Source organism: Caloenas nicobarica, chromosome 2 (genome assembly GCF_036013445.1).
Source record: "Caloenas nicobarica isolate bCalNic1 chromosome 2, bCalNic1.hap1, whole genome shotgun sequence".
NCBI lineage: Eukaryota > Metazoa > Chordata > Aves > Columbiformes > Columbidae > Caloenas > Caloenas nicobarica.
Genome location: NC_088246.1, coordinates 160,768,622 through 160,790,947, shown reverse-complemented (window position 1 = coordinate 160,790,947; position 22,326 = coordinate 160,768,622). Strand labels below are relative to the sequence as shown.

General features: G+C 42.0%; 1 protein-coding gene across 16 annotated transcripts in view; it reads left to right on the top strand.

Moving 5' to 3' along the window:
- The window catches only part of PTK2 (protein tyrosine kinase 2), a 204,495-nt gene that overhangs the window by 165,340 nt on the left and 16,829 nt on the right, over positions 1 to 22,326 (top strand). For 11 of the 16 annotated variants that reach the window (XM_065627419.1, XM_065627417.1, XM_065627418.1 and 8 more), the window contains 9 exons: positions 912 to 1,012; positions 2,059 to 2,174; positions 3,267 to 3,367; positions 4,613 to 4,702; positions 5,912 to 6,116; positions 13,145 to 13,256; positions 15,307 to 15,393; positions 16,566 to 16,703; positions 18,053 to 18,184. In XM_065627419.1, the coding sequence (XP_065483491.1) occupies positions 912 to 1,012; positions 2,059 to 2,174; positions 3,267 to 3,367; positions 4,613 to 4,702; positions 5,912 to 6,116; positions 13,145 to 13,256; positions 15,307 to 15,393; positions 16,566 to 16,703; positions 18,053 to 18,184 (1,082 nt within the window). Of the gene's footprint in view, positions 1 to 911; positions 1,013 to 2,058; positions 2,175 to 3,266; positions 3,368 to 4,612; positions 4,703 to 5,688; positions 5,793 to 5,911; positions 6,117 to 11,357; positions 11,382 to 12,047; positions 12,526 to 13,144; positions 13,257 to 15,306; positions 15,394 to 16,565; positions 16,704 to 18,052; positions 18,185 to 22,326 lie in introns of those variants that run through there. The other 5 variants (XR_010605715.1, XM_065627426.1, XM_065627425.1 and 2 more) reach the window with 5 other exon arrangements.

Below are 22,326 nucleotides of genomic sequence, written 5' to 3'. Positions count from 1 at the left end.
CACAGGAGACTCTTCTGTGGGGAACAAAAGGCCCAGTATGGTGACCAGACCCAGTTCTTAGGGACGTCCATAGTGCCCCTGCGGCCCGGGTTAAAGATCGAATCGCAGAATCGTCTTGGTTGGAAGAGACCCTTAAGATCATCGAGTCCAAGCATAACCTGACTCTGGCACTAACCCATGTCCATGTTGGAAGATAAAAACTTAATGAGAGGGCTGATGCTTCATTTAACCCACCAAATACACTTGGGGTTGTGGAAGGAGCCCCAACATTCTGTGATTCTGTGTGACACGCCAGGAGATGTCGTGTCCCTGCCCATGGCAGCGGGGCTGGAACTAGATGATCTTTAAGGTACCTTCCAACCCAAACCGTTCTATGGTTTGTATGTCTTATTGCTTAAAATATACTGTGACTGCACTGCCGATACTGAGAAGTTAAGTAAGTCCATGAAAAATAAAATTAAATGTGAATGCAGTCATTCAATGAGATTTTTGTCGTCATAAACTGACACACATGTTTTCCAGGCATCGAATTACACATACTGGTTTTTTCCTTCCTCCTCTTCCAGTAGAAAGGCACAGGTTTATTGGTCATGCACTGGATTGATGGGTCATTATGTTAATTGACATTATGCTCAACCCGTGCGGAAAAGCCAAAAAACCTGAGCCGACTTACACCTTCCACCGCAGTTCACTAAAGCAAGTGTTTCACACTGCCCGCAGGACATGAAATGCCCAGACATATAAATAATAATTACAAAATCATTGTTTGCAAGCAGGTGCTTCGAGTCCTGCAGAACTGTGACTGTGTTTTCTGCTCATAGACTAAATGTTTCTTAAACAATTTTTTAATTTTTTGTTTTTAAAAAAAAGTTTTTATGTATAACACATCGACTTGTTGCTTTTCCTTTTAGTAACAATGCGTCAGTTTGATCATCCTCACATTGTGAAGCTCATTGGAGTTATTACAGAAAACCCGGTTTGGATAATCATGGAGCTCTGTACCCTTGGAGAGGTATGAAAAATCCTCCTGCATCTTTGCTCTTCTCTCTTTTAGCTCACAGATGCCTTTACAAAAGACTGAAAAAATCGCTTCTCAATACTAAGGCAAGACACTCTCCTCAAAAATCATCCTTGTTTGTAGAATTATGGACTCAGGAACAGGAGTGTCAGAATTTGACCTGACTCCTCCACCGAGAGAACGGCATCAGCTCATACCAAAGTGATTTAGTCATAGTTTTCAGAGAATTAAATTGCTATTCGAGAGCGAGAGCATGACCTGTGTCAAGAGGATGATAATGTGATATCATTTAAACAAAGATACCTTCTAGAAGTGAAATTATGTGCTACATCTTTTATTCTTCCTGACTAACACTGTGTTTTCCCTTGGAACACTCAATTTCTGAGCGTTTTTTTCTGTAGTCTCTGCAGCAGAGACCTTAGATAAGATGACTTTCCTCATTATTATTTCTTTTGGATGAATGGTTTAAACGAAACTAGATCTCAGTTTTTATAATCGATTCGTTTTCTTTGAACTACGTGTTTCTGAAAACGTGAGCTGAAGTGATACTTTATACTGCATTGTAAGATAGTCATTGTAATTATCAAACTGCAACGTGCTGTCCAAGAAAAGAAAAAGGGCAAAAAACCTGTAGTGAAGTCATTTTCTTTCAAAATATTATTTCCTTTCCAGTGCCCAAATCACTTTTCAAAGCCTTTTTTTAATTTATAAGGAGACTCTAGTGCCACTTCCATTAGGTCCTAACTGCCTCATACTGGGAATGCAGCTTATAAAAATTCTGCAGTGATATTTGCTCCTCTGAGCTAAATCCAGTTGTTTTAGGAGATGCAGATTAAAAGTAATGCTGCCAAAACAATACTGATCTAATCAGTGTTCGGCTTGTCCGCGCACTGTTTTGTTCTGAAATTATTTAGGCCAAAAACGTGCCCATTGATTCTCATGTCAGCTTTACCATTTGAGACATACCTTGTTGAAATGTGGTATTTTTTTCCTCCTAACTTCTTTCCTTCTTTTTTTTTCCCCCTTCTTTTTGCAAAAAGTTGAGGTCGTTTTTGCAAGTAAGAAAATACAGCTTGGATCTGGCTTCTCTGATACTCTACGCTTACCAGCTTAGCACAGCACTTGCCTACTTAGAGAGCAAAAGATTTGTACATAGGTAAGATATTATACATATATATGTGTGCGTGCGTATTTTTTTATGTAGCTACTTGAAATTTGGGGAATACGAGGTGTCCTAGATTACTGGATTTATGTCATTTTTTTCAGACGCTGCCACCAAAATTAGACCTTTTTCAAGAGTGACGCCTGCTGGCCCGCTCCGAGATTGACTCGGATTTTAATCAGATTTCAGCTTGAGCTGTTGCTTTTTGGCTACAATACTTTTTTTAAAGCTGCGAGTCAAGTGTAATCTTCCAAACACAGAAAAGCAAACCGAGGGGCAGCCCCCTTCTTAAGGAAAGAACAGGGAAAACAAAATATTTATAAAATACAAGTATTTGCTTAACCAGAAAGTGAACCTCGATTTCCTTCTAGGTGTGTTTTGAGTTATATTCCCTAGAATTGGAACACGAGCTTTCTAGGGAGAAGATCCTGGCTTTAGCCTCCTACTGTGTGCAATTAAAAAAGTTCACAACACTCCCAATTATCATGTCCCATTTGATTTGGAACTTGAGCATTTTATTCATGCTTAAATACTTACATTCAAATTCTAGATATGTGTTTTATATGGCGTGCATGCAAATACATGTATATGTAAGTATCAGGTATGTATATAGATACGTATATGAAAACATTGTAAATAGCAGACCCTTATGATTGTTACAGATACTTGAATTTTGGCCAAGGAGCTGTTTTATTTTAACTCCAGCAATACAATTTCAAAGTGCAACGTACTGGTACTGCAGGGAGCTGGAAGGAAGCAGCGCGGCTCAGTTTGCTGTACTTAGTTCACTGCTCAGGGCTAAATGTGTCAATGCTGAGTCAAGCCTGCGGAAATCCAGAACCTACGGACACACCTGGGAAACTGCAGGAGAAAAATGCCCACGTCTTTTCATAATCCCCGTGGCATCGCCGAAATACGAGCTCCTTATTAGGAAGCTTCGGACTGAGATCTTAAACAAGTTCCTTACCAACTCAGTCCTGGCAAAGGCATTTGATACTTCTGGGTTTTAATAATTTTTTTTTAAAATGATATTTCACCGCTTTAAGTTTTGAAATGACTGCAAGTAATGTCTCCTATGTTTGGCAGGGATATTGCTGCTAGAAATGTGCTGGTGTCAGCCACCGACTGCGTGAAATTGGGTGACTTCGGTTTATCCCGATACATGGAAGACAGTACGTACTATAAAGGTGAGTTGACGCAGTTGCTTCTCACACTACTGAGTTCGTTGTCAAAAGGAATTAAACAGATATTCTTGGTCTAGCCGTTGTATTTGTATAAAAAAGCAAACTATTCAGCAATTAAATAGATGGCAGTATATTCCTACATGTATGCTTAAGAAGAATCACAAGGTCTGCTTTAAGTTGCAAGAAGCAGGAAATTCGTGTGTAGGTAAAATTCCACTTTTTAGGACAAGCTTACGGTGCTTTCTTCACGATTTTTAGAAGACTATCCACATTTGAGGCCTGTTTGAGATCGTATTTATATTCATGGTATATAAGTAGCCTACGATGAGTTCAAGGTTACCTACAGGTAAATTTGGAGTTTGCGCTGTCATTGTATGCCGCACACATCAGATGCCACTGGACTAGGGAGATTCAGTACAAAAAAGTCCTTGAAGTCCTGAAAAGTCCTTTTTCCCCTGTTTTGGATGGAATTTCCCCCCTATTTTGGATGGAATGCTGATGGTAAGTGGCTCCGAGGTGTCCTGCAGTGCCTGGTGGATGGGAAACACAGCAGGAGAGCAGAAATTGCATATAGGGTACAAACAGCAGCGTTTTAAACATGGTGCATATTATGAAACCATGTATTCATAAATCTAATCTTCAATATATTTCTAGTTTCAGTCATACATTTTAAAATCTCTTTTATCTGTCCCCTTACACTCCATTATGTTTCCTCGTTTCATTTGTTTTGTATCACTGTGATCTATGTATCGTCATTTTGATTTCTGAGAGGAGAGGGGGAACGCTTTTGGCGTCATTATTTCTTGTCGTGCTTTTGGGGTTTGCTGGGGGCTTTATTGGGATGTTTGGGGGATTATTTGGGGTGTTGTTGGTTCTTTTTTCTGTTTTACATAACGCCAAACAACCTACAGTTTTTAATGAATCATTATAAAACTCAAACACCTACTCCCTTGCTGAGATTTCAGATTTGGTGCCAGTACCTTCTTAACTGCAATAGTTGCATCTTGAAATAAGAATTAACTTAAACCTTGAAGGAGCTCAATCAGTTTGAATATTTAGGCAAAGTTCTCGTTAGATAGAGGACACCGGCCAAACTGGCCAGACGGGGCAGAAATCTCTTGTCCAAAATTTGATCATTAAAGTGCTTTCCTAGAGATGGAGTTTGCCTGTGAGTTATTTCCCTGAGAACAAAAATCGATGTCTGAGCTCAGCAGGAGGAATAAACCCCTTGTCTTGCCTTCCCTGTAGCTTCCAAAGGAAAATTACCCATCAAATGGATGGCTCCGGAGTCAATAAACTTCCGACGGTTCACCTCAGCCAGCGATGTCTGGATGTTTGGTGAGTGAACACCAAATGGTGGAGTTCTTAAGTGTCCTATCGGAGAAGTTCTGTGCTTCATTTTAACTGTAAACGAAGAATTTCCAAACATTTGGCACTATTTTTACTATACTTTCTGAAAATCCTTTTTTTTTTTCCAGCACATACATTTCCGTATTTTTCTATCTTAAGTTTCATGTGCCTCTAGTAAGAAGCTGACAGAAATGAAGGTACAAAGAAATTAGGTCATAGTCACAACAGGGTTTTTTTAATTGTTGTTTTTTCCCTCTGATTTCTATTATACTGTTGTTACTTGCTTTTCTTATTTTATATTTTCACTTCTATGGTGATATGCCTTCTTCCTTGCTTAATGCATAAATCAGCCTACACTATGTTTCCAGGTCTTTAAGGCTAAATTCCTACTTAATTTGTCTTTTGTAGCTCTTGCTAGCTTACAAAATACGACCAGAAGCTGAGTTAAAAATAAGGGTAAATGGGAATGTCCTGAAGCCTGGGTCTTTTTTCTTAAATACGCAGGTTTTTTATATGAATCTGCCCACCTGTGCTCAAACTGGTCCAAACTGCTGGTCTGGGCAGAGCAAAGATGGTGTGGGGGAAGAAAGACGATGAGATTTGAAATAAGAGCAGGACAGACAAGTTAAGGGTTCACCCTCTTTACAAGATAAAATTTGAATGTTTTTAGGTATGTGAATTTTAGCAGGTTTATAGTAGCTTGAAGAAAACTCTCTGGTCAGAAAAATGAAGCCCGTGGAACATTCTGGGCAGCCCTGAACCCACAGACCATTTTTCCATTGGCGCTTTTAACACAGTTTCAACAGAAACTGTTCTATTACATAGTTTCAGCGCAAAAAAATGTGGATCGACGCCAGCGTTAAAACACCCTCCGAGTGAAAACACGCTCGGCGTGTCGTAACAAGCCAGTTGGAACTGGTCAGAGGGAAAAGCAAACACGGCTCGTCGGAAAAGTAGATTTGAATATGAGCAAGCGCTGTGATTTACGGGAGGTAGAAGGCGGCTGAATGGGGAGCCAGTCATAATTCCTCATAAATAGTGGAGGTTAATACCGTGTGCGTGATCCTGCCGCCGGCCGGTAAGTCAGAACCGATTCCTTAGCCGCAGATTTCAGAAGAAATCACCGTGCAAAATTGAGATTTGTTTCTTTTTCTGTTCGCTCACGCCGGTGAATATTCGTGCGTGTGTTTTTCCCAGGTGTGTGTATGTGGGAGATCCTCATGCATGGGGTAAAGCCCTTCCAGGGAGTGAAGAACAATGATGTGATTGGGCGGATCGAGAACGGTGAGCGGCTCCCAATGCCTCCAAACTGCCCTCCCACCCTCTACAGCCTTATGACCAAGTGCTGGGCGTACGACCCCAGTAGACGACCCAGGTTTACTGAACTTAAAGCACAACTCAGGTAGGGTTATTATACTGCTGAAAGGCCGTTTCCTTGTTCAGAAATATTTATTTTTTGCTGTATCTTCTGTTACAGTCTTTTCTTTGCATGCAAAGCGCAAGGCGTAATGTATTAGGTTTTATCTTCAGAAGGCCAGGTTGCAAATCTGGACCTTATCTATTGGAGAAAAGTAGGCTTAGAAAATAGATGACTGGAAACATGACTCACCTTCTTTCTCTCCCAAGAAAAACTTCAAATTTTACTAGCAATTTGCTTGTAATTCTAGCGATGTATGCTACAATCTTTGTGGAGGGGAGCAGAAAGGATTTAAGAGTGATTACATGCAGTGTATATTTTTGGGGTAGAAATGTCCTTTCTTAAATAAATGAACCATCAGGTGAGTGCTGTTATTTTCATAACATCTGGAGCACCTTGGTTGCCCTGTGGCAGCTGCATCTGCGCAATTGCAGCGCCTGCGATAAAAACGCAGCGTCGTGAACTAGAAATTCCTTTGCCCTTCGTAAAGCAGGATATAGGCTGCCTTATGTTTATCTTGGAATAAATGTGAACACACACTTTTGAGACCTGTCTAAATTCACACCCTAGTTTATTCTGCAATAATTTATTCCCATATCCGTATCTCCATTTCACCAGCAACAAAATGGGAGTGATATTTAAACTTTGAAACGTCGCTGAGCTGTCGTGTAGACACAATTGATATTTGTGAGTGCTCAGTATCTATTTTGCCTACGTCAGTTTAAGCTTCTAACAATAAGTAGGTATCGTACTTTGTAAATCCACTCCTCTTGTAATTCGTTGCAAATTCTTCAGTTTTATCTTACGTCTTGTTTCAAAGTTGTGTTTTATTTTCATAATGTCATTTTGTGCTGTCACTGGATGTTCATGGTACAAGATAATTCATAGGTGGTTGAAAAAGGGGGAATTTTTAATATGATGCTGTTTCAGAGTCGCTGTATGGATAACTTAGCTACCTTTTAAGGTTTTTTTTCTATTTCTTAAAATGTTGGACTGTTCCGCCATCTGTTATGCTGGGAGCACCTGTGTAAACTGATAATTTCCATAACAAGAGGAAGATGCAGCCCTTCTCACAAAGAACTTCTCCTGCTCTTGGCTGTGTGGAGTTCACTGCAGAGGAAGGAATTTTGGGGCTGGGTAGGGATTGCAAGGAAAAGAGAAAAGGGATTTTGGGTAATAGATGGAAATTGGCAATCACTTGCTTTTTCCTTTGGCTCTGGAAGGGTAGGATTCTTTTTAATTTGCAGTCAGGTGGCACTGATCACTTAGAGCTGGCTGGCATGGGGGAGAATAAATCCCTAAAAAATGTGAATAGGAAGATGACTATGGTGTGTAAAGCCAAGCAGGGGGAGTATCTCACCGGCGAGGGAAAAGTAAATCCAGAATAAAAGTGGTTGTGTTGGGGAGTGAAATAAACGTAGGCTGGACACAAATGCAAACCCTTACATACCAGCATGAGTCCGGAGGGGGAGAGAGGAAAAAAAGTGAAAGACATGGAAGGTATCGCTGGATAAACAGGATAAACCAGTGCCCGAGAGCCTGGTGCTGCTCAGAACCGCGCAGCCAAAGGGCAAGAACCGACGGTCCCGACACGCAGGAAGGCGAATTCTCATGAGTTACAAAAAGTGTCGGGGTTAAGGCCTGGGACGGGTCACACGGAGCGACGCTGGACTTTCTGTGCTGGGAAACTTTGAACCCTTGGCTGGAAAAGTTTCTGAGCAACTTGAGTTGGCTGAGCTGGAGCCCAACTTCACCGGGAGAGGGGACACGAGACCTCCAGGAATCACAGAACGTCAGGGGTTGGAAGGGACCTCGAAAGCTCATCCAGCCCAACCCCCCCGCCGGAGCAGGAACACCCAGATGAGGTTACACAGGAAGGTGTCCAGGCGGGTTGGAATGTCTGCAGAGAAGGAGACTCCACAACCTCCCTGGGCAGCCTGGGCCAGGCTCTGCCACCCTCACCGGGAACAAGTTTCTTCTCATCTTTAAGTGGAACCTCCTGTGTTCCAGTTTGCACCCATTGCCCCTTGTCCTATCACTGGTTGTCACTGAGAAGAGCCTGGCTCCATCCTCCTGACACCCACCCTTTCCATATTGATAACCATGAATGAGGTCGCCCCTCAGTCTCCTCTTCTCCAGCTCCAGAGCCCCAGCTCCTCAGCCTTTCCTCACACGGGAGATGCTCCACTCCCTCCAGCATCTCCGTGGCTGCGCTGGGCTCTCTCCAGCAGTTCCCTGTCCTTCTGGAACTGAGGGGCCCAGAACTGGACACAATATTCCAGATGAGGTCTCACCAGGGCAGAGCAGAGGGGCAGGAGAACCTCTCTGACCTACTGACCACCCCCTTCTAATCCCCCCCAGGTCCCATTGCCCTTCCTGGCCACAAGGGCCCGGTGCTGGCTCATGGTCACCCTGCTGTCCCCAGGACCCCCAGCTCCCTTCCCCTACACTGCTCTCTGACAGCTCGTTCCCCAACTTATACTGGAACCTGGGGTTGTTCCTGCCCAGATGTAAGACTCTACACTTGCCCTTGTTATGTTTCATTACATTTTTCCCCGCCCAACTCTCCAGCCTGTCCCGGTCTCTGGATGGCAGCACAGCCTCTGGCGTGTCAGCCACTCCTCCAGTGTCCTGGAGTCCCTACAACCTACGGGATTCTCTGCTTCTAGGTGGGGAACGCGCCAAGGAGGAGGTTTGTTGCTCCTCTAGTCATGCAAGGAGATTCAGAGCATTGTTGAGAGGACAGGCTCTCTCCTGAGGCCACAGCAACCCTAAAATCCCATTTTCACTCTCTTCTCGCCAAAGCAGAGAGTTTTCTGCCTCTCCAAACCGGTGACCTTTATCTCCTGGAATTCAGACGCCACGCTCATCCTCGGGCCGCCTTCGCGCTGCTCAGCCTCTTGTTGGAAAAACGCCCGTTCCCTCGCGACGGGGCGACCTCGGGCAGCGAGGGAAAGGTTGTGTTTCAAAACCCCGATTCCCATGAACTCGGGAAAACAAGTCGCGGCCCCGGTGGCCTCTGCTGCGTGGTGGTGCTGCTGGTTCTGGATCCTGTCCAGGCTCGTCCTTTCGAGCTGAGAACAAACTCCTTGTTTGCTTGAAGCCGGTGATACCCTTCCTCTCCGTTTCAGTGAGAAGTTTGTGGCTTTGGGGAAAAAAAAAACAACCGTCTTTTGTGCGTCCGAAGTAGCGCTGGTGGGAGCGCAAGCGTTTTGTGTGTTCTCTGTTATTTGATGCTTTTCTCATTTCATAGTAACATCGGCTTTGCACAAACTTCGTTTGCAGCTGCCTGCGCAATGCGAAGATGCTGATTTCTGTAGAATTTATACAGTGTTATTAGATCAGTAATAAGGCCCGATATTTTATAGCATTCGATCTTTCCAGGGTGGATAGAGATGCACCCGTCTTCACGGCAAACGCAGAAACAAATTAGTGGGTTGTGGATTTACAAATTTAATTCCTCCTCGCATCCTAGGTCCCTTTTTCAGTTTTGGGAGGTGGTAAAATGCAGAATAAGTCAGGAAGGTGAGAATAAGTCAGGAAAGTGAGGTGCTACCTGCTGCTCTTCAATTCTGTCACTGACCGGGCCAGAATTGCAATCTGTGGTATTTTAATCAGGAAGCATGTGTCCCCTTGCTGATTTTGTCTGTAAGAGATTTTTAGGCTTGCATTACATGGTAAATAATATAAGAGACCCTTTGCAAAGTGTTTAATGCACCCCAGTCACACAATATCAATTTTTTTAGCGTCTTTTCTCAGAATGAATCCTGGCTACTTACTATGCTATATTTATACGCTCACTGTAACCATAGGCGATCTCGTACGTGTGTGTTATTAAATTTAATTTATTCCTTGCTGTCTTCAGTAGCTGCAGGTGTGTATCGCTAAGGTAGCACCTGTATAATTACCGAATCTCTTATTAGTCCAAGCTTGTGCTTGGGAGTTTTGGTGCCCTGAGTGTCCCTTTGGTTGGCAATTCTGTTAAAACTGGTGGGTTTTCTGCATCATAAGTCAAGTTGGATTTTAATTTTGAGCTTTCAGATTAACATAGCTGCATGACATTTTGTTTCAAGTACCTATCACTCGCCCTTTCTCCTAAAAATAGCAAAATAAGGAGTGGTCATATCATTGCTGGGCTAAGAATGTGGCTCTGGCCCTTTGTTGGTCACCGGTAAAGAGAAGCACAGGTCTGAAAAGTGACCCCATGAGCATCCTAGTGCTGCAGGTCACTTTAAATACAGCTCTAAAAATTTTTTAAAAAAAGGACCAATTCATGCTTTTAAAGTCTGTTTTTATGACAACAGTGAGATAATTAACTGGTGAGAACTGGAGTTGAGCCTTTTAGTGACTGCATTTGATGTAGGTCCCGAAATATTGCTCATAAATAAAAGAAACAAAACTGATAAGAGTGTGGGCAGTTTGAGTCCTCTCCCATCATGGAATCTTGCCAAGAAAATGCTTTAAAATGCTTGAAATACATGCAGGAGGCTGCAAAACGCTTCATTAGCCTCTTGCTCTTTGTGTGCCTTCGGAAATGGGAGGTTACGTTTTAATATTTCGGATAATCCTACACCGAAGCTCCCAGTCAAATGTTTCCTTTTCAGTGTCACAGGCCAATTTCAGTAAAAAGATTCTTTGGAAGTGAAGCAAGTTTTATCAATCCTGCAAACTTTTAATAGTTGAGATTTTTCATCAGACTTACCCAAGAAGGTGAGTTAGGTTTGTCTGTCCTACCCCTAGATTTGCACGGGAAATCATAGGAATAGAAACACTTCTCTGCTTGTTCCTCTTTGCTGCTAAAAATATGTGTAGTTTGGGAAAATATGCCTAGATCTGACTTCCCTGACCTTCTGCAAATTCTACTAAACTGTTCAGCGTGCTTAAGCAGTACTGAGAAAAGGTCAAAAATATCTCTTGGCACGTTCTTACTCCGACTATGGATTGAGCTTCGCTTTGGAAAAACAAAGACGTTTCTGTGAGTCATTTATATTCTTTGTGGGTTTTTTTTCGAGTGATGCTCCTCGGAGGCATTTCTATTTTATGTTCTTGTCAGCGATACTCAAGGGCATCCCGGTACAAATTCTGCTCGGGCTCCCCGCTGGGGACAGAGTCTCCTGGTGACACAGGCAAAAAGCTGAGCCCGGGTTCTAAAAAACAAGTCGTTTCAGTAGAAATTTGTCATTTCCAGTAATACGATGGAAGTGGATGGTATTGTATGAAATACCACCAATGGCTTTGATAGCCAGGAAGGTAGGTGTTGGTGTTTCCTTCCTTTTTATGATAAAAACTGGACAAATTAAACCAGCGGCCCCGAATTGTCAATAAACCACCTCTAAACTTAGCCAGCTGCTTTCAGCCGACTCCTGTTCCATTCCTTTTGCTCAGACTGGAGCAACTACCGTATCGACAGCTTTGTTAAAAATCTGTGGTTTATTCCTTCAGTGTCTGGGTGGGTTTTTGGTGTCGTTTCCTTGTGGTTTTTCAACTTCAGATATTTCTTGGAAGATCGCAATGACGGTTCGTGGCTGCAGACGCACGTTGGCTGGGTTCTCATGCTACATACAAATGCATCCCGAATATCTGAAGTGTGATGTAGCTTTAAAGCAGTGGGGTTTTTTTGCTAGTTCTTCGTAAGTTCAAGTAGGAATTATTTCATTTTCCTTATTCTGAAGGAAGGGAAAGGGGAAATAAAAAGATTTTCTCTTTTTAGCTCCCTCCATTGGGCTGCTGCTGTGTTTCCGTGACATTTATATCAGGATGACTTCTGCAAATAACTTGCCCGATTTTGTTTTTGTTCCACATTCTTGTGTTACTTCAGCAATGATGGATTGAAATTGCAGCAATACTTATAAACTCGGTTCAGCTGCAGGGAGACGAGACGACTTCTCTGCTTTTTTGCAAGTGGCAGAGGTTTTTTTGTTTTGGCTGAGTAAGGAAAAGCAAAGTTCTCGTCTCCAAGCTGGAATTTATTCTTGAAATAAGCAGTAAAGTTCCAAGATTAGACCAGATTGCTGCAGTTGATCTCATCCCCTGCGTGAGTAATTCTGAGTGGTTATTTAGCAGACTAAGCAGGAGATTATAAACCCAGAGCCCAGCTTTGTTTCTCGAAACCAGAGCGATAAAGAAGCTGGAATCGCTCTTTACAGGATTATCTTTACGCTGGGGAGAGCGATATGTAAATAATCTGCCCCGCTCCCATCTCCAGACCATCCCTGTAACGTGCGGCTCCGGCGAATTTTTGCAGCTCCTGATTTCAAAGCTTCATTCTGGGTATTTTTCAAGTGGCGAATAGCCAACGTTAATAACCCGCATAGCGGGACGGGGAGGCGGCTGCTGTGGGGGCAGCGGAATCACGGGGAACTTCAAACAGTCTGTTTTAATAGTTGGAACAGCGGTAAGTAGCAAACTCGTTTTTCTTGTACTTCATTGAAAATGTAGCATTTTGGCCTGAATGTTTAGCAGCTGAGTGAGTACTGTCATATTGCTGTTTGGCTAAATTACTTTGTTCCCGGTTAGGTTAAACTGTAAGCGCTGAAGACATAGTATTTAAAATGTTTTTTGACTGCTTTGTTTAAAAAAGAAAAAAAACCACCAGTGATGTGAAGCTGTTGTTGGGTTTCAGTAAAGAACATTTTCAGTTTGCTTTGAACCTTCGCAGCCCTGCAGTAGAATATTTTCTTGAGGAAAATAAGTAACTGCTCCACCTCTGAGGATTTCTGCATGTGATTACGTATCAAAAGAATGGTTAACATGCGAAATATTTTTGTGCAAGATCAGCCACGGCTTTCTAAAAACTCGGTGCTGCTGCTTGTATTCAAAGCACGCTGGAAATCCTATTTCTTCCTGATAATGATTTTCAGAAATCATAGCAATGTAAGTAAAAGAAGTTTGCGTTTCAGTGCTCAATCGCTTTGTCAAATAGCGTTCGTTAGTCTGAAAATGTGGGAGCTCTGGGGAGAGGTTTCTTAGACACCAAACCGGAGTTTTACTTGAATATAATGCATTTTTCTTAGTACAATACTGGAGGAAGAGAAGCTGCAGCAAGAGGAACGGATGAGAATGGAATCCAGGCGACAAGTCACAGTGTCCTGGGACTCCGGAGGATCAGATGAAGCTCCTCCCAAGGTACCTAATACTGCAAATTATGTGTGTTTAAAAAAAAAAAATAATAATTCCATTTATTTCTTCAAAGCCTCCTTCGATGGGTTGGTTCAAACAATGGCATTCTGGCCAATTTTGTCATCATCTGATCCTTGCCTGAGGTGACCCGGCTCTCCTTGCCACGCTGTAATATCACGCGAACGATTTTCTGTTTCCGAAACCACCACGAAATTCATTTATAACACGCCAGCGAGAGGGAAGATTGCGACCAACTGCATTTTCCTTATTCTGGACAGAAAATTAGGGGTTTGCTTCCGAAGACAGAATGTATTTTAGTTAACGATTTTGTTTCATTACGTGTCTGTCCCGTTTGGATGTCACTGGGGTGAAAGCAACTTGGTTTTATTTTGTTTAGTTTCCCCATACCAGGTTGTTACCTGATAGATTGGTTCTGCATTTCGGTAGCTTTGTGGCAACCAAGAAATATGGGCAGTGAAATAGTTATTTGCATTTCAAAGGTAAAAAACCAGAAAAAAACAATCCACCGACCTGTTTAATCATCTGAGATTAACTGACAGGATTTGGTGTATATATTAAAAAAATGATGTTCTGAGTTACAGAAGCAGATAAACTGCATAAATTGGAGCAATATGCTACTTAATTATTACAAACTCACTTGAAGAATTTGTTTAGTCTTGAAGCTTTGGGGCTACTCCAAATAAATAAAGAATAAATACCTTTAATTAATGTATTATATGAGCTATACTGTATCAGAAATTATCATCATTAGAGCTTTGGGTGTGATGTATAAACTGAAGCTTGACAAAAGATGTCTTAAGATTGAAATTTAGACGGTCTTTTTGTGTAAAATATGGATGTGCCTATTAATGACATTAGCACAAGTTAAATTTCTTAGATAAGGGATTTTAAGTATCTCTTCTTATGTAATTTTCTAATGATGACAACTGATTTTTTCTCTTCCAACATTTCATTGTGCAAGTTTCAGGTCTTTGTAGGGCTTAAACTATATTGTTTTGTAGCCTTAAACTTCTATATGTTCTGAAATAATGCACAGATACCACAATTTGTACTGCGAAGTTACTTCTATCTCACAGTGATATCAGTTAGAAACCTGAGACAAAATATATCGTAGTACAGAATGAGAATTACGTTTCTCATAAATTGATGATAAAGGACTGCAGGAGCCCATTGGCAGAATGATGAGATTTGGGGTTTTTTTTCCCTTCTTTGGTTGATTTTTCTCCTCCTGAAACATCCAGCAGCAGTTTTCCTCATTAAAAAAAAGAAGAAATATATCTATCTATCTATATATATATATGTATATACACACACACACACACACATGCCTTTGGAGGTTAATATCAAACCTTAGGAGGTTAATACCAAACAAAATAACAGAACACTTCTGCTTGGAAGATGAAAGTATGTTGTTCTGAGCAACATTTTCCAACATTACCGCTTTCAGTAGTGGGAAATTTCTATAGTTCAGAATATGATCAAAAGCACCTTCCATTTTGAGGCAATTAATTACCCAGAAGTTAATGATCGAAACTCTAGTCCCCAGAATAACACGTGGAAATTTCACGCTAAACAACCCCGGTTGATCTGTGTTCTGACTGAAGCAAAAGAATTGATTGTCACAAAAGCAACAAATTAATAGCAGAACTCTATGTGCTGCAGATTGTGAACTTAGGAGCGGTGCTGAAATTGCACCTGGAAACTTGATGTGAGAATTATGTCCTTAGCTGATGTCCTTTCTAGAGTTAAACCAAACAGAGCTGGTAATTCAGTGCAAGAAATTAAATGTGCGCAAAGAATTCACATTTATTGACATACCCAGCAAACAACTCAGTCGCTTCCTTTTCCAAGCGAAAATGGAGGAAAACGTGATTTTAGGTGTATTTTTTTAAACGTTAGTCATTTGAGAATAGTTATTTCAGGGGGGTTTTTTGAGCTTGCCTTTGTGATGGCACCACCTGTAAATGTTTGTCTCGCCAAAGAGTGATTTTCTGGGTTTGGGTTGGTGTTTTTAAAGGCTCTTTTCCATTTTCAGCCCAGCAGGCCCGGTTACCCCAGCCCGAGATCCAGCGAGGGCTTTTATCCAAGTCCCCAGCACATGGTACAGCCAAACCATTATCAGGTAAACACATTGAACGCTGGCCACGGATTTTGTCAAATGTGGGGTTTAGAACTCAATTGCAGCTGGTGGGATTGATTCACTTCTTCGGCGGTTGAGTTTCTATTAAATGATTTTGGTTTCACATCAGAACAAACCCCAAACTGAGCCTCGTAGGTTTACCCCAGATGGCAAATATTTTCATAGCCAATATGGTGCTCAGATACCAAAAACTACAGTGAAACACATCAGACATTTCCGTATTTATTTTCACGTTAACGTTTGTGCTAAGCCATGAAATTACTTTTCTTATAAAATGGCATTAACTGGTGGACTCGCCTTGGGATTTTCGCTCCACTCCCTCACGTTTCTGTGAAACGTTCTGATTTTCTGTTGGCCGACAGCCACCTTCAGATCCACCACATCATATCCTCGCAGGTTTCGCTTTTCTTCCTAACACCGCTGAAGAAATTTAAAGCAAAAGTTTGTCATAAAAGTACTTCAAGCATTTTAGGTTTTTTCAAAGCTCCAGCCATAACACAGCAGCCTCGATCAAGATATTTGTTTTCCGTTGGAGAGGCGGAGGTTTTAATTGTTTTAATGAGTACTTTGGACTCATTAAAACTAGTTTGATTTTCCTCTGGAGAAGTTCCCAGGCCGTGCAGCTAATGACACTAATTACATGGTGCCACTCAGGACTTAAGCTTGTAACGTACGCTGGAGCTACATTTTCCTATGGCTCTGTAGGGTGACGTGCAAAGGCTGCTATTGAACGTGGGCTCTACATGTAGCTCTTACAAACGTGCCAATGGCTTTAGTTTTGTTCACCAGAGGACTTGGATCTTCATAACTGCAGAGGGTAAAATATAATTTAACGCTGCCATTTTCATAAGCATCCTCAAAGAGTTATCGTTATCCTCAAAGCTATATTTCGATATATTTATCTATTGTTGTAGTTATTCTCAAGTAGTTACTGTTATGACAGGCATCCTCAAAGGCATAAAGAAGAGGTTTGGTGTCGTATTTTGACCTGACTTGCTTCTTCTGGTGGCACTTCCACTCCTCCTCCTCCCTCTCAGTCGCAGCTTGAATTGAGTCATTTCTGTGCTCTCATATTTGCTCCTGGGGGGGAAGCTATTAATTAGGGTCTTACTAATATAACTCTGTTTTTCTTTTTCTGTTTTTTTCCCCTGAAGGTGTCTGGCTACCCAGGTTCTCATGGTTTACCAGCCATGGCCGGCAGCATTTACCCTGGGCAGGCTTCTCTCTTGGATCAAGCGGATTCCTGGAACCATCGGCCTCAGGAAATATCGGTGTGGCAACCAAACGTGGAGGTATCGAGGCCTGACGCAGCTGTTGTTGCGCTCTGTATCATAAATACGCTTTTTTATCATTTAGGTACATCTGGAGGTGATTGCAGGAAAATCGTTTCTCTGGTATTGTTTAAATTGCCTTATTGCAGTGGGATGGGAGTCATGAGTGACTTATTTTTGAAACAAATCCTCCAATGCGAAGCTGGGCATGGAGTGTACACACATTCTTGGTGAAGTTATTACTATTTATTATCTTAACTGAGTGGGCGATAGCAAGTATTTTGTGTTTGTTAAAAGAAGGCTTTGCTGAAACTTATTGCTGTTAATAGAGATGGGAACATGTATGTAAAAATATGGAATCTCCTGACTGTTTAAAAATACCTCTCCTGGGAGATATCCAGCACAGCTAAAGTATCTGAGGCTTCTTTTTAACTTACCCAGAACATAAAATGAACTGGTCCTGTTGTTGTGTTCCTGTCCGGTGCTTTTAGATTGCACAGAGTTACTGCAAAGAACATCAAATTAATTCCCCCTTTAAAATTCCATCATTTTTTTTCTGTTTGCCTCGAATGTTTTCTACTTTTTTCGTTCCATTTTATCCTCCTGCAAAGATTCACTTGGTGCAGCTTCTGTCTTAACCCCGTTTCCTCTCTAACCAATGCCCCGTGCCGTGCTTGGATAAAGTGCCATATAAATGCTTTGCAAGTGTTCGTAATAATAAGTTACAGCCAAAGTTTTTACAAAAGCTTGGGAAATTGGTTACCTAAAAACAACCTCTGTGAAGTTTGTTACCAAACTCCCCTTGGCTTCCTTTAGAATATTCATTTATACGCTACTTGCTCATGATTTCCAGGCAGCACTGGGATACAGTATATGGAGTACTGTAAGCTTAAGACATGCATAAAAACTTGTTCAAAAATCCATTTTAAAAGTTTTTGTGACATGTTTTGCAAGTGTCAGCTAAAACCAAAAAGCATATTTGCTTTGGGTAAAAAATGTACCTTGCAGCTTTTAACAACTGGATGGTCACATTATTGCTCAAGACCAAGAAAACGACATTGATAAATGTGGTTTTCTTGTCCAACTTAAATGAAGTGCAATATATGAAGCGACAACGTTACTGAAAAACAAAACAGAATTCCTCAAATCTTTTTGGTTCCAGCGATTAGGAGCAAGGCAGATAAAATGTTTGTAGTTGGAAAGAGTTTCTTCTGATGGTTTGCTTCAGTTTATAAGGAGCTGAAGGAACTCTGCTTGACTGCTGTTGTGCCTTCGGGCTTTTAAAAATCTCTTTTTTTATCATCTGTAAGTTTTGGGAGCCGTTAATACAAATAAGTTGCGAGACTGAATAAACTTAGTCTGTTTTGTAGGATTCGGGCACTTTGGACGTCCGAGGCATGGGCCAGGTTCTACCCACACATCTCATGGAGGAGAGATTGATACGACAACAACAAGAGATGGAAGAAGATCAGCGCTGGCTTGAGAAAGAGGAACGATTCCTGGTAATGCTTCGTTTCATTCTGCTTCTTAATCCAGTCTGATTTTTCTTTTTTTTATTGCAGCTTGCTAAAACAAATCACTTCTGTGGAATGAGCGAGTTTACTGAGCATAGGAGTCGCTACCAAAATGTAGGTTTGGAAGCAGTTTTTAAATTCAGTGTTCGGCTGCGAGTCCTGTATTAGAAACACCTCGAACAGCTGGTTTTTTAGTCTGTCTCGCTTTATCCCGTTGGGTATTTCTGAGTGGGAAGTTGTGGCTGTGATTCTGTGCTGATCTGGAGATCGCCGGTTCGTTCTTAAGGGGACAGATCTGCGCATACTCTGCCCCTAAAAAAGGGATAAATAACCATGAGCCATCTAATGAGCCTGACTGTAGGAAGAGGTGTGAGCAGCCTTGCACTGGAGGAGTGATGAGACACATCAGTGGGAAGAAATAATTTAAGAGAGAGCTTTGTGAGGTGGGGAAAAGCTCTGAACATCACCAGGAGAGCGAAGAGATGCGTTGGTAACGGGATCTTCTGGTGCTGTTTCTCCGCGGTTCCATGTTTGCTTGTTGGCAGTGCCACTGGTGTGTGGTTTTTTAGTTCAACTCTGGCTTCCCAGTGGTCAAAATTCAAGATCTGTCTTAAAATTCTCCTGTTTGAGACTGATGGCTAGAGACAGGAGCATATTACTCTGTACAGGCTCATGCTGGGCAGCCTCACTTGACAGGTGGATGACTGACGAGTTGGGACAAACGTCAGTGACATGTTTGGCCTTAAGGAGCGTATTTCAAGGAATATTTTGGTTTGGAGGTTCTACATAGCTACAAAACACGCCTGTATAAATGCAGGCGCCACAGGTTTGTTACGCAAGGTAAGTTTGAAGAAATACACCCTCTGTTTAAAGCAGGTGACGATAATGGTCTGTGGTTTCTGTAAGAGTTCTCTGCACTCTCTAGAGCTGCTTTCCAGGAAAATCTTAGTTGTACAGATGAAACATTTTTATTTTGGACACCAAAGGTGCTGGTCGTGACTGTCTCACTGAACTTCAAACAGGCTTTTAGGGATCTTGAAGCCAGGACGTTGAGTTCTTTGAAAAGAAGAATTTATGCTTTATTCTACAGGAAGCCGGTGGGCGGGAATGGAGAGAGATCTTGTACATAGATGATGTTACCAAGACCTTAATCCTCGCCAATTTAATTGTCTTAGTCTCTCAGGGTTTAGTTCTGCGTGGTATTCAGAGCTGTTCAACCGAGGTGGGATAAATCTCTATCAGCTCTTGAGATGCCCCCACGTCCAGTACACGTTCCAACCAAGATGCAGATTGTGCCAGAGTTAAGATGTTACTTTTCATTCAAGGATGCTGAAGTTGGCTTTTGGCTGGATTCCTCATACGTGCACTTGGGACTTTGCCGTTTGCCATCGGACCCAAAATTGCTTTGTCCAATTTACTACAAGCTGAAGAAAGGGAGGGGAAAGGAAAATTTCTTCCCTAATTTAGGCATTACTTGAGTGGAACCAGTTGCTTTGTGACTTTCACAAGCCCAGGAGGTCAGATTGATCCCATTGTCAGCTAAAACTTTCAAGATGGTCAAGAACTTTTTGAGGAATTACTGTGCTTAGTGAGAACGAGGCGTTGTGATTTCAGTAATTCCTGCAGAAAACTTTCTGACCTTTCTGGCTTTTTCTGCAGAATAGATGGTAATTATTGGTAGTGTTTGTTATTGTTTTGATTCAGCCTCTGGAGCATTAGGATGTTAACCATCCCCCAAACTGCTGCTTGAGGAGGGAGGTGCTGATTTTTCTTTTGATCTGTAATATGGTCTTAGCGTATGTTTGGAAAAGAATTTATATTTTCATTATGTCTTCGTTTTTATCATCAGGAGACACCATCTCCATTTCTACCCCTTACTCAAAGGAGACCCAGCACTGATGAACTTGCCCACAGCTCTGCGGCTTTGCTATGTTTGGTTGACATAAACCTTTAGAGGGTTAAAAAGGCAAAAACCAGAGAAAGTTGGAGTGGAAGTAAGAACGAATTTGAATGGCCAGTGTGAAGGATTGGAATCCATAGGAAACTTGGGGGTTTTTGTCTCTTTACACTTAACGTTTTGACTTCACAGACTTAAAGGTTTATACTTGAATGCCCATTACAGATTGACAGTGTGTCGAAAGCTGAAGAGGCTGATGAGGCCACGGGGTGTATTTGAACGCATAGCAGGATGGATGGTGGGGAAATCTGCAGTTTATAGACGGGTGTTTCTTGGAGAAGGAACGTGATTGTCTCGGTTTAGCCCCAAAGAAATCAAGGCGGTGGAAAAGTCATTGTGGGGAGTCACCCCTTGCAGATACCCACAATTCGTACCTGAGGCCACAAACACAGGTTCAGCGGAGAAATAATCTGTATATTACACACCCACACGCCTTGGCCCGTGTCCTCTAGTGAGTGACTAGTGACGTTTTGTCTCCTGGGACAGGGGCCTTCCCGAATTTCACTCCAGCTCGTTTAGGGAGGAGAAGCAATTTACTTTCTTAGAATTGATGTCCTGTCTCTCACTGTTTCAAGACACCTTTCTGCACTAACCTTTAGATTCTGATAAAACAGATCGCTGAAGTCTGGCTCTCCCTCACTGCTATAGGCAGGATTCAGAATAATATTTCTGAGCACAGAGTAGAGCCAGATTTTTATTTTTAACTGGTTTAACCATACAGTGTATTCTTCTCAGTTTATACTGGCTACTTCGAAAAGCAGCTTTATTTACAGAGTCTTCAGGCTCCGACAGTAGAACCCACGTCTGCTCCTGAGAATTGGACTCACAGGCGAGCGGCTGCGAATCGTTTTAATGTAAGACACTGCAACAAGAAGAGAAATCCTCGGGGTTTCTCTTAATACCGTTTTTGTTTCCCCAGAGTAAGACCGACTTGCTCATGAGTTGGAATTTATTGCTGCTTCTCTACAGGGGAAAAAAATACAGCTCAAAATATGTTAGTACACATCTAAACAGCACTGATGCTGGGTTTGCTAGAAGAGACACCCCAGATGAAGAATTAAACTGCAATGGCATTGAAGTGGAGATTTGCCAGTCTTGGGAGAGGCTGTTATCTGTGTAAGCAGTTTGCCTGAGACTCATCCTTTGAGAACACGTTATTAGTCAATACTTGAAAAGAGACAGAAATTTTGTTTGCAAGCTGCAGCCTTAACAGAATCCAGGATTCTGAAATTCTGCTCGAAAAAGAGAAGACAAGCAGATGTCTCTTCATGGGAAGCTCCCGAATGAAAAGATATCTGTTTCGTCAAAACCGAAGAGTAAAGTGTTTAATTTTAAATTATACCAAATATATCCATTGTGGGCAGTGACAAAACGGGGAGGGGGGGAGTTGATTTTGGGGGGACTTATTTCCAGGGGTGACATTTCCTCCCACCTCCTCATCCTGTCATGTCGCTCTGGCGTCTGGTGGCTTTGATGGACACTGATTAAACTTGTGGGCTTTCCTGCTCTCTTGATCAAAGTGCTTTGGATATCAGCATGGCCAGGAAGGAGGACAGAAATATCTGGATTATTTTTGAAACAAAGAGTGTTACTGCGCTTAAAGCTTGGTACAGGGTACCCTAGAAGACAGGACATAGGCAGGTGAAGATGAGATGAATCTAGAACAAATGTTACATCAAACCAGTGGAATTCTCTTTGACCTTCTGTATAAGGAGTCTTATTGTTAGGAGTTTTAGGTGCTGCAGTCTTGAGGACTGAGGTTTTCACTCATTTACATCCTCTGACGTTTGGACCTCAGTCACACGAGCAATATCACAAGAAATCCTGCAAGTTTTCATTGTGCACTTTCTTCCAAGTTTTGGGTCGGTTTTTTTTTTTTTTGTCCTATGGGTACTTCCACCCCTCAAACATGACATTGACGAAGATCAATCAAGATTTTACTCGGACATAGTGCATATAGAAGCCGATCAAGCAATCTCCATCCTCAAAGCAGTGTGAACAAGCGCTCGCAGCTCATTGTAACCAGAGGATTTGGCCATTACCCCCTGTGATACTTGAACTTATGTCCTTATGTTCCTTTGCAGTATTCGTGCACTCAGAAGATCAGCCCAAAAGGACCAAATGATTCCCTTAGAGCCACAGTATATGTACGTTCATCTCCCAGCCCCGACTT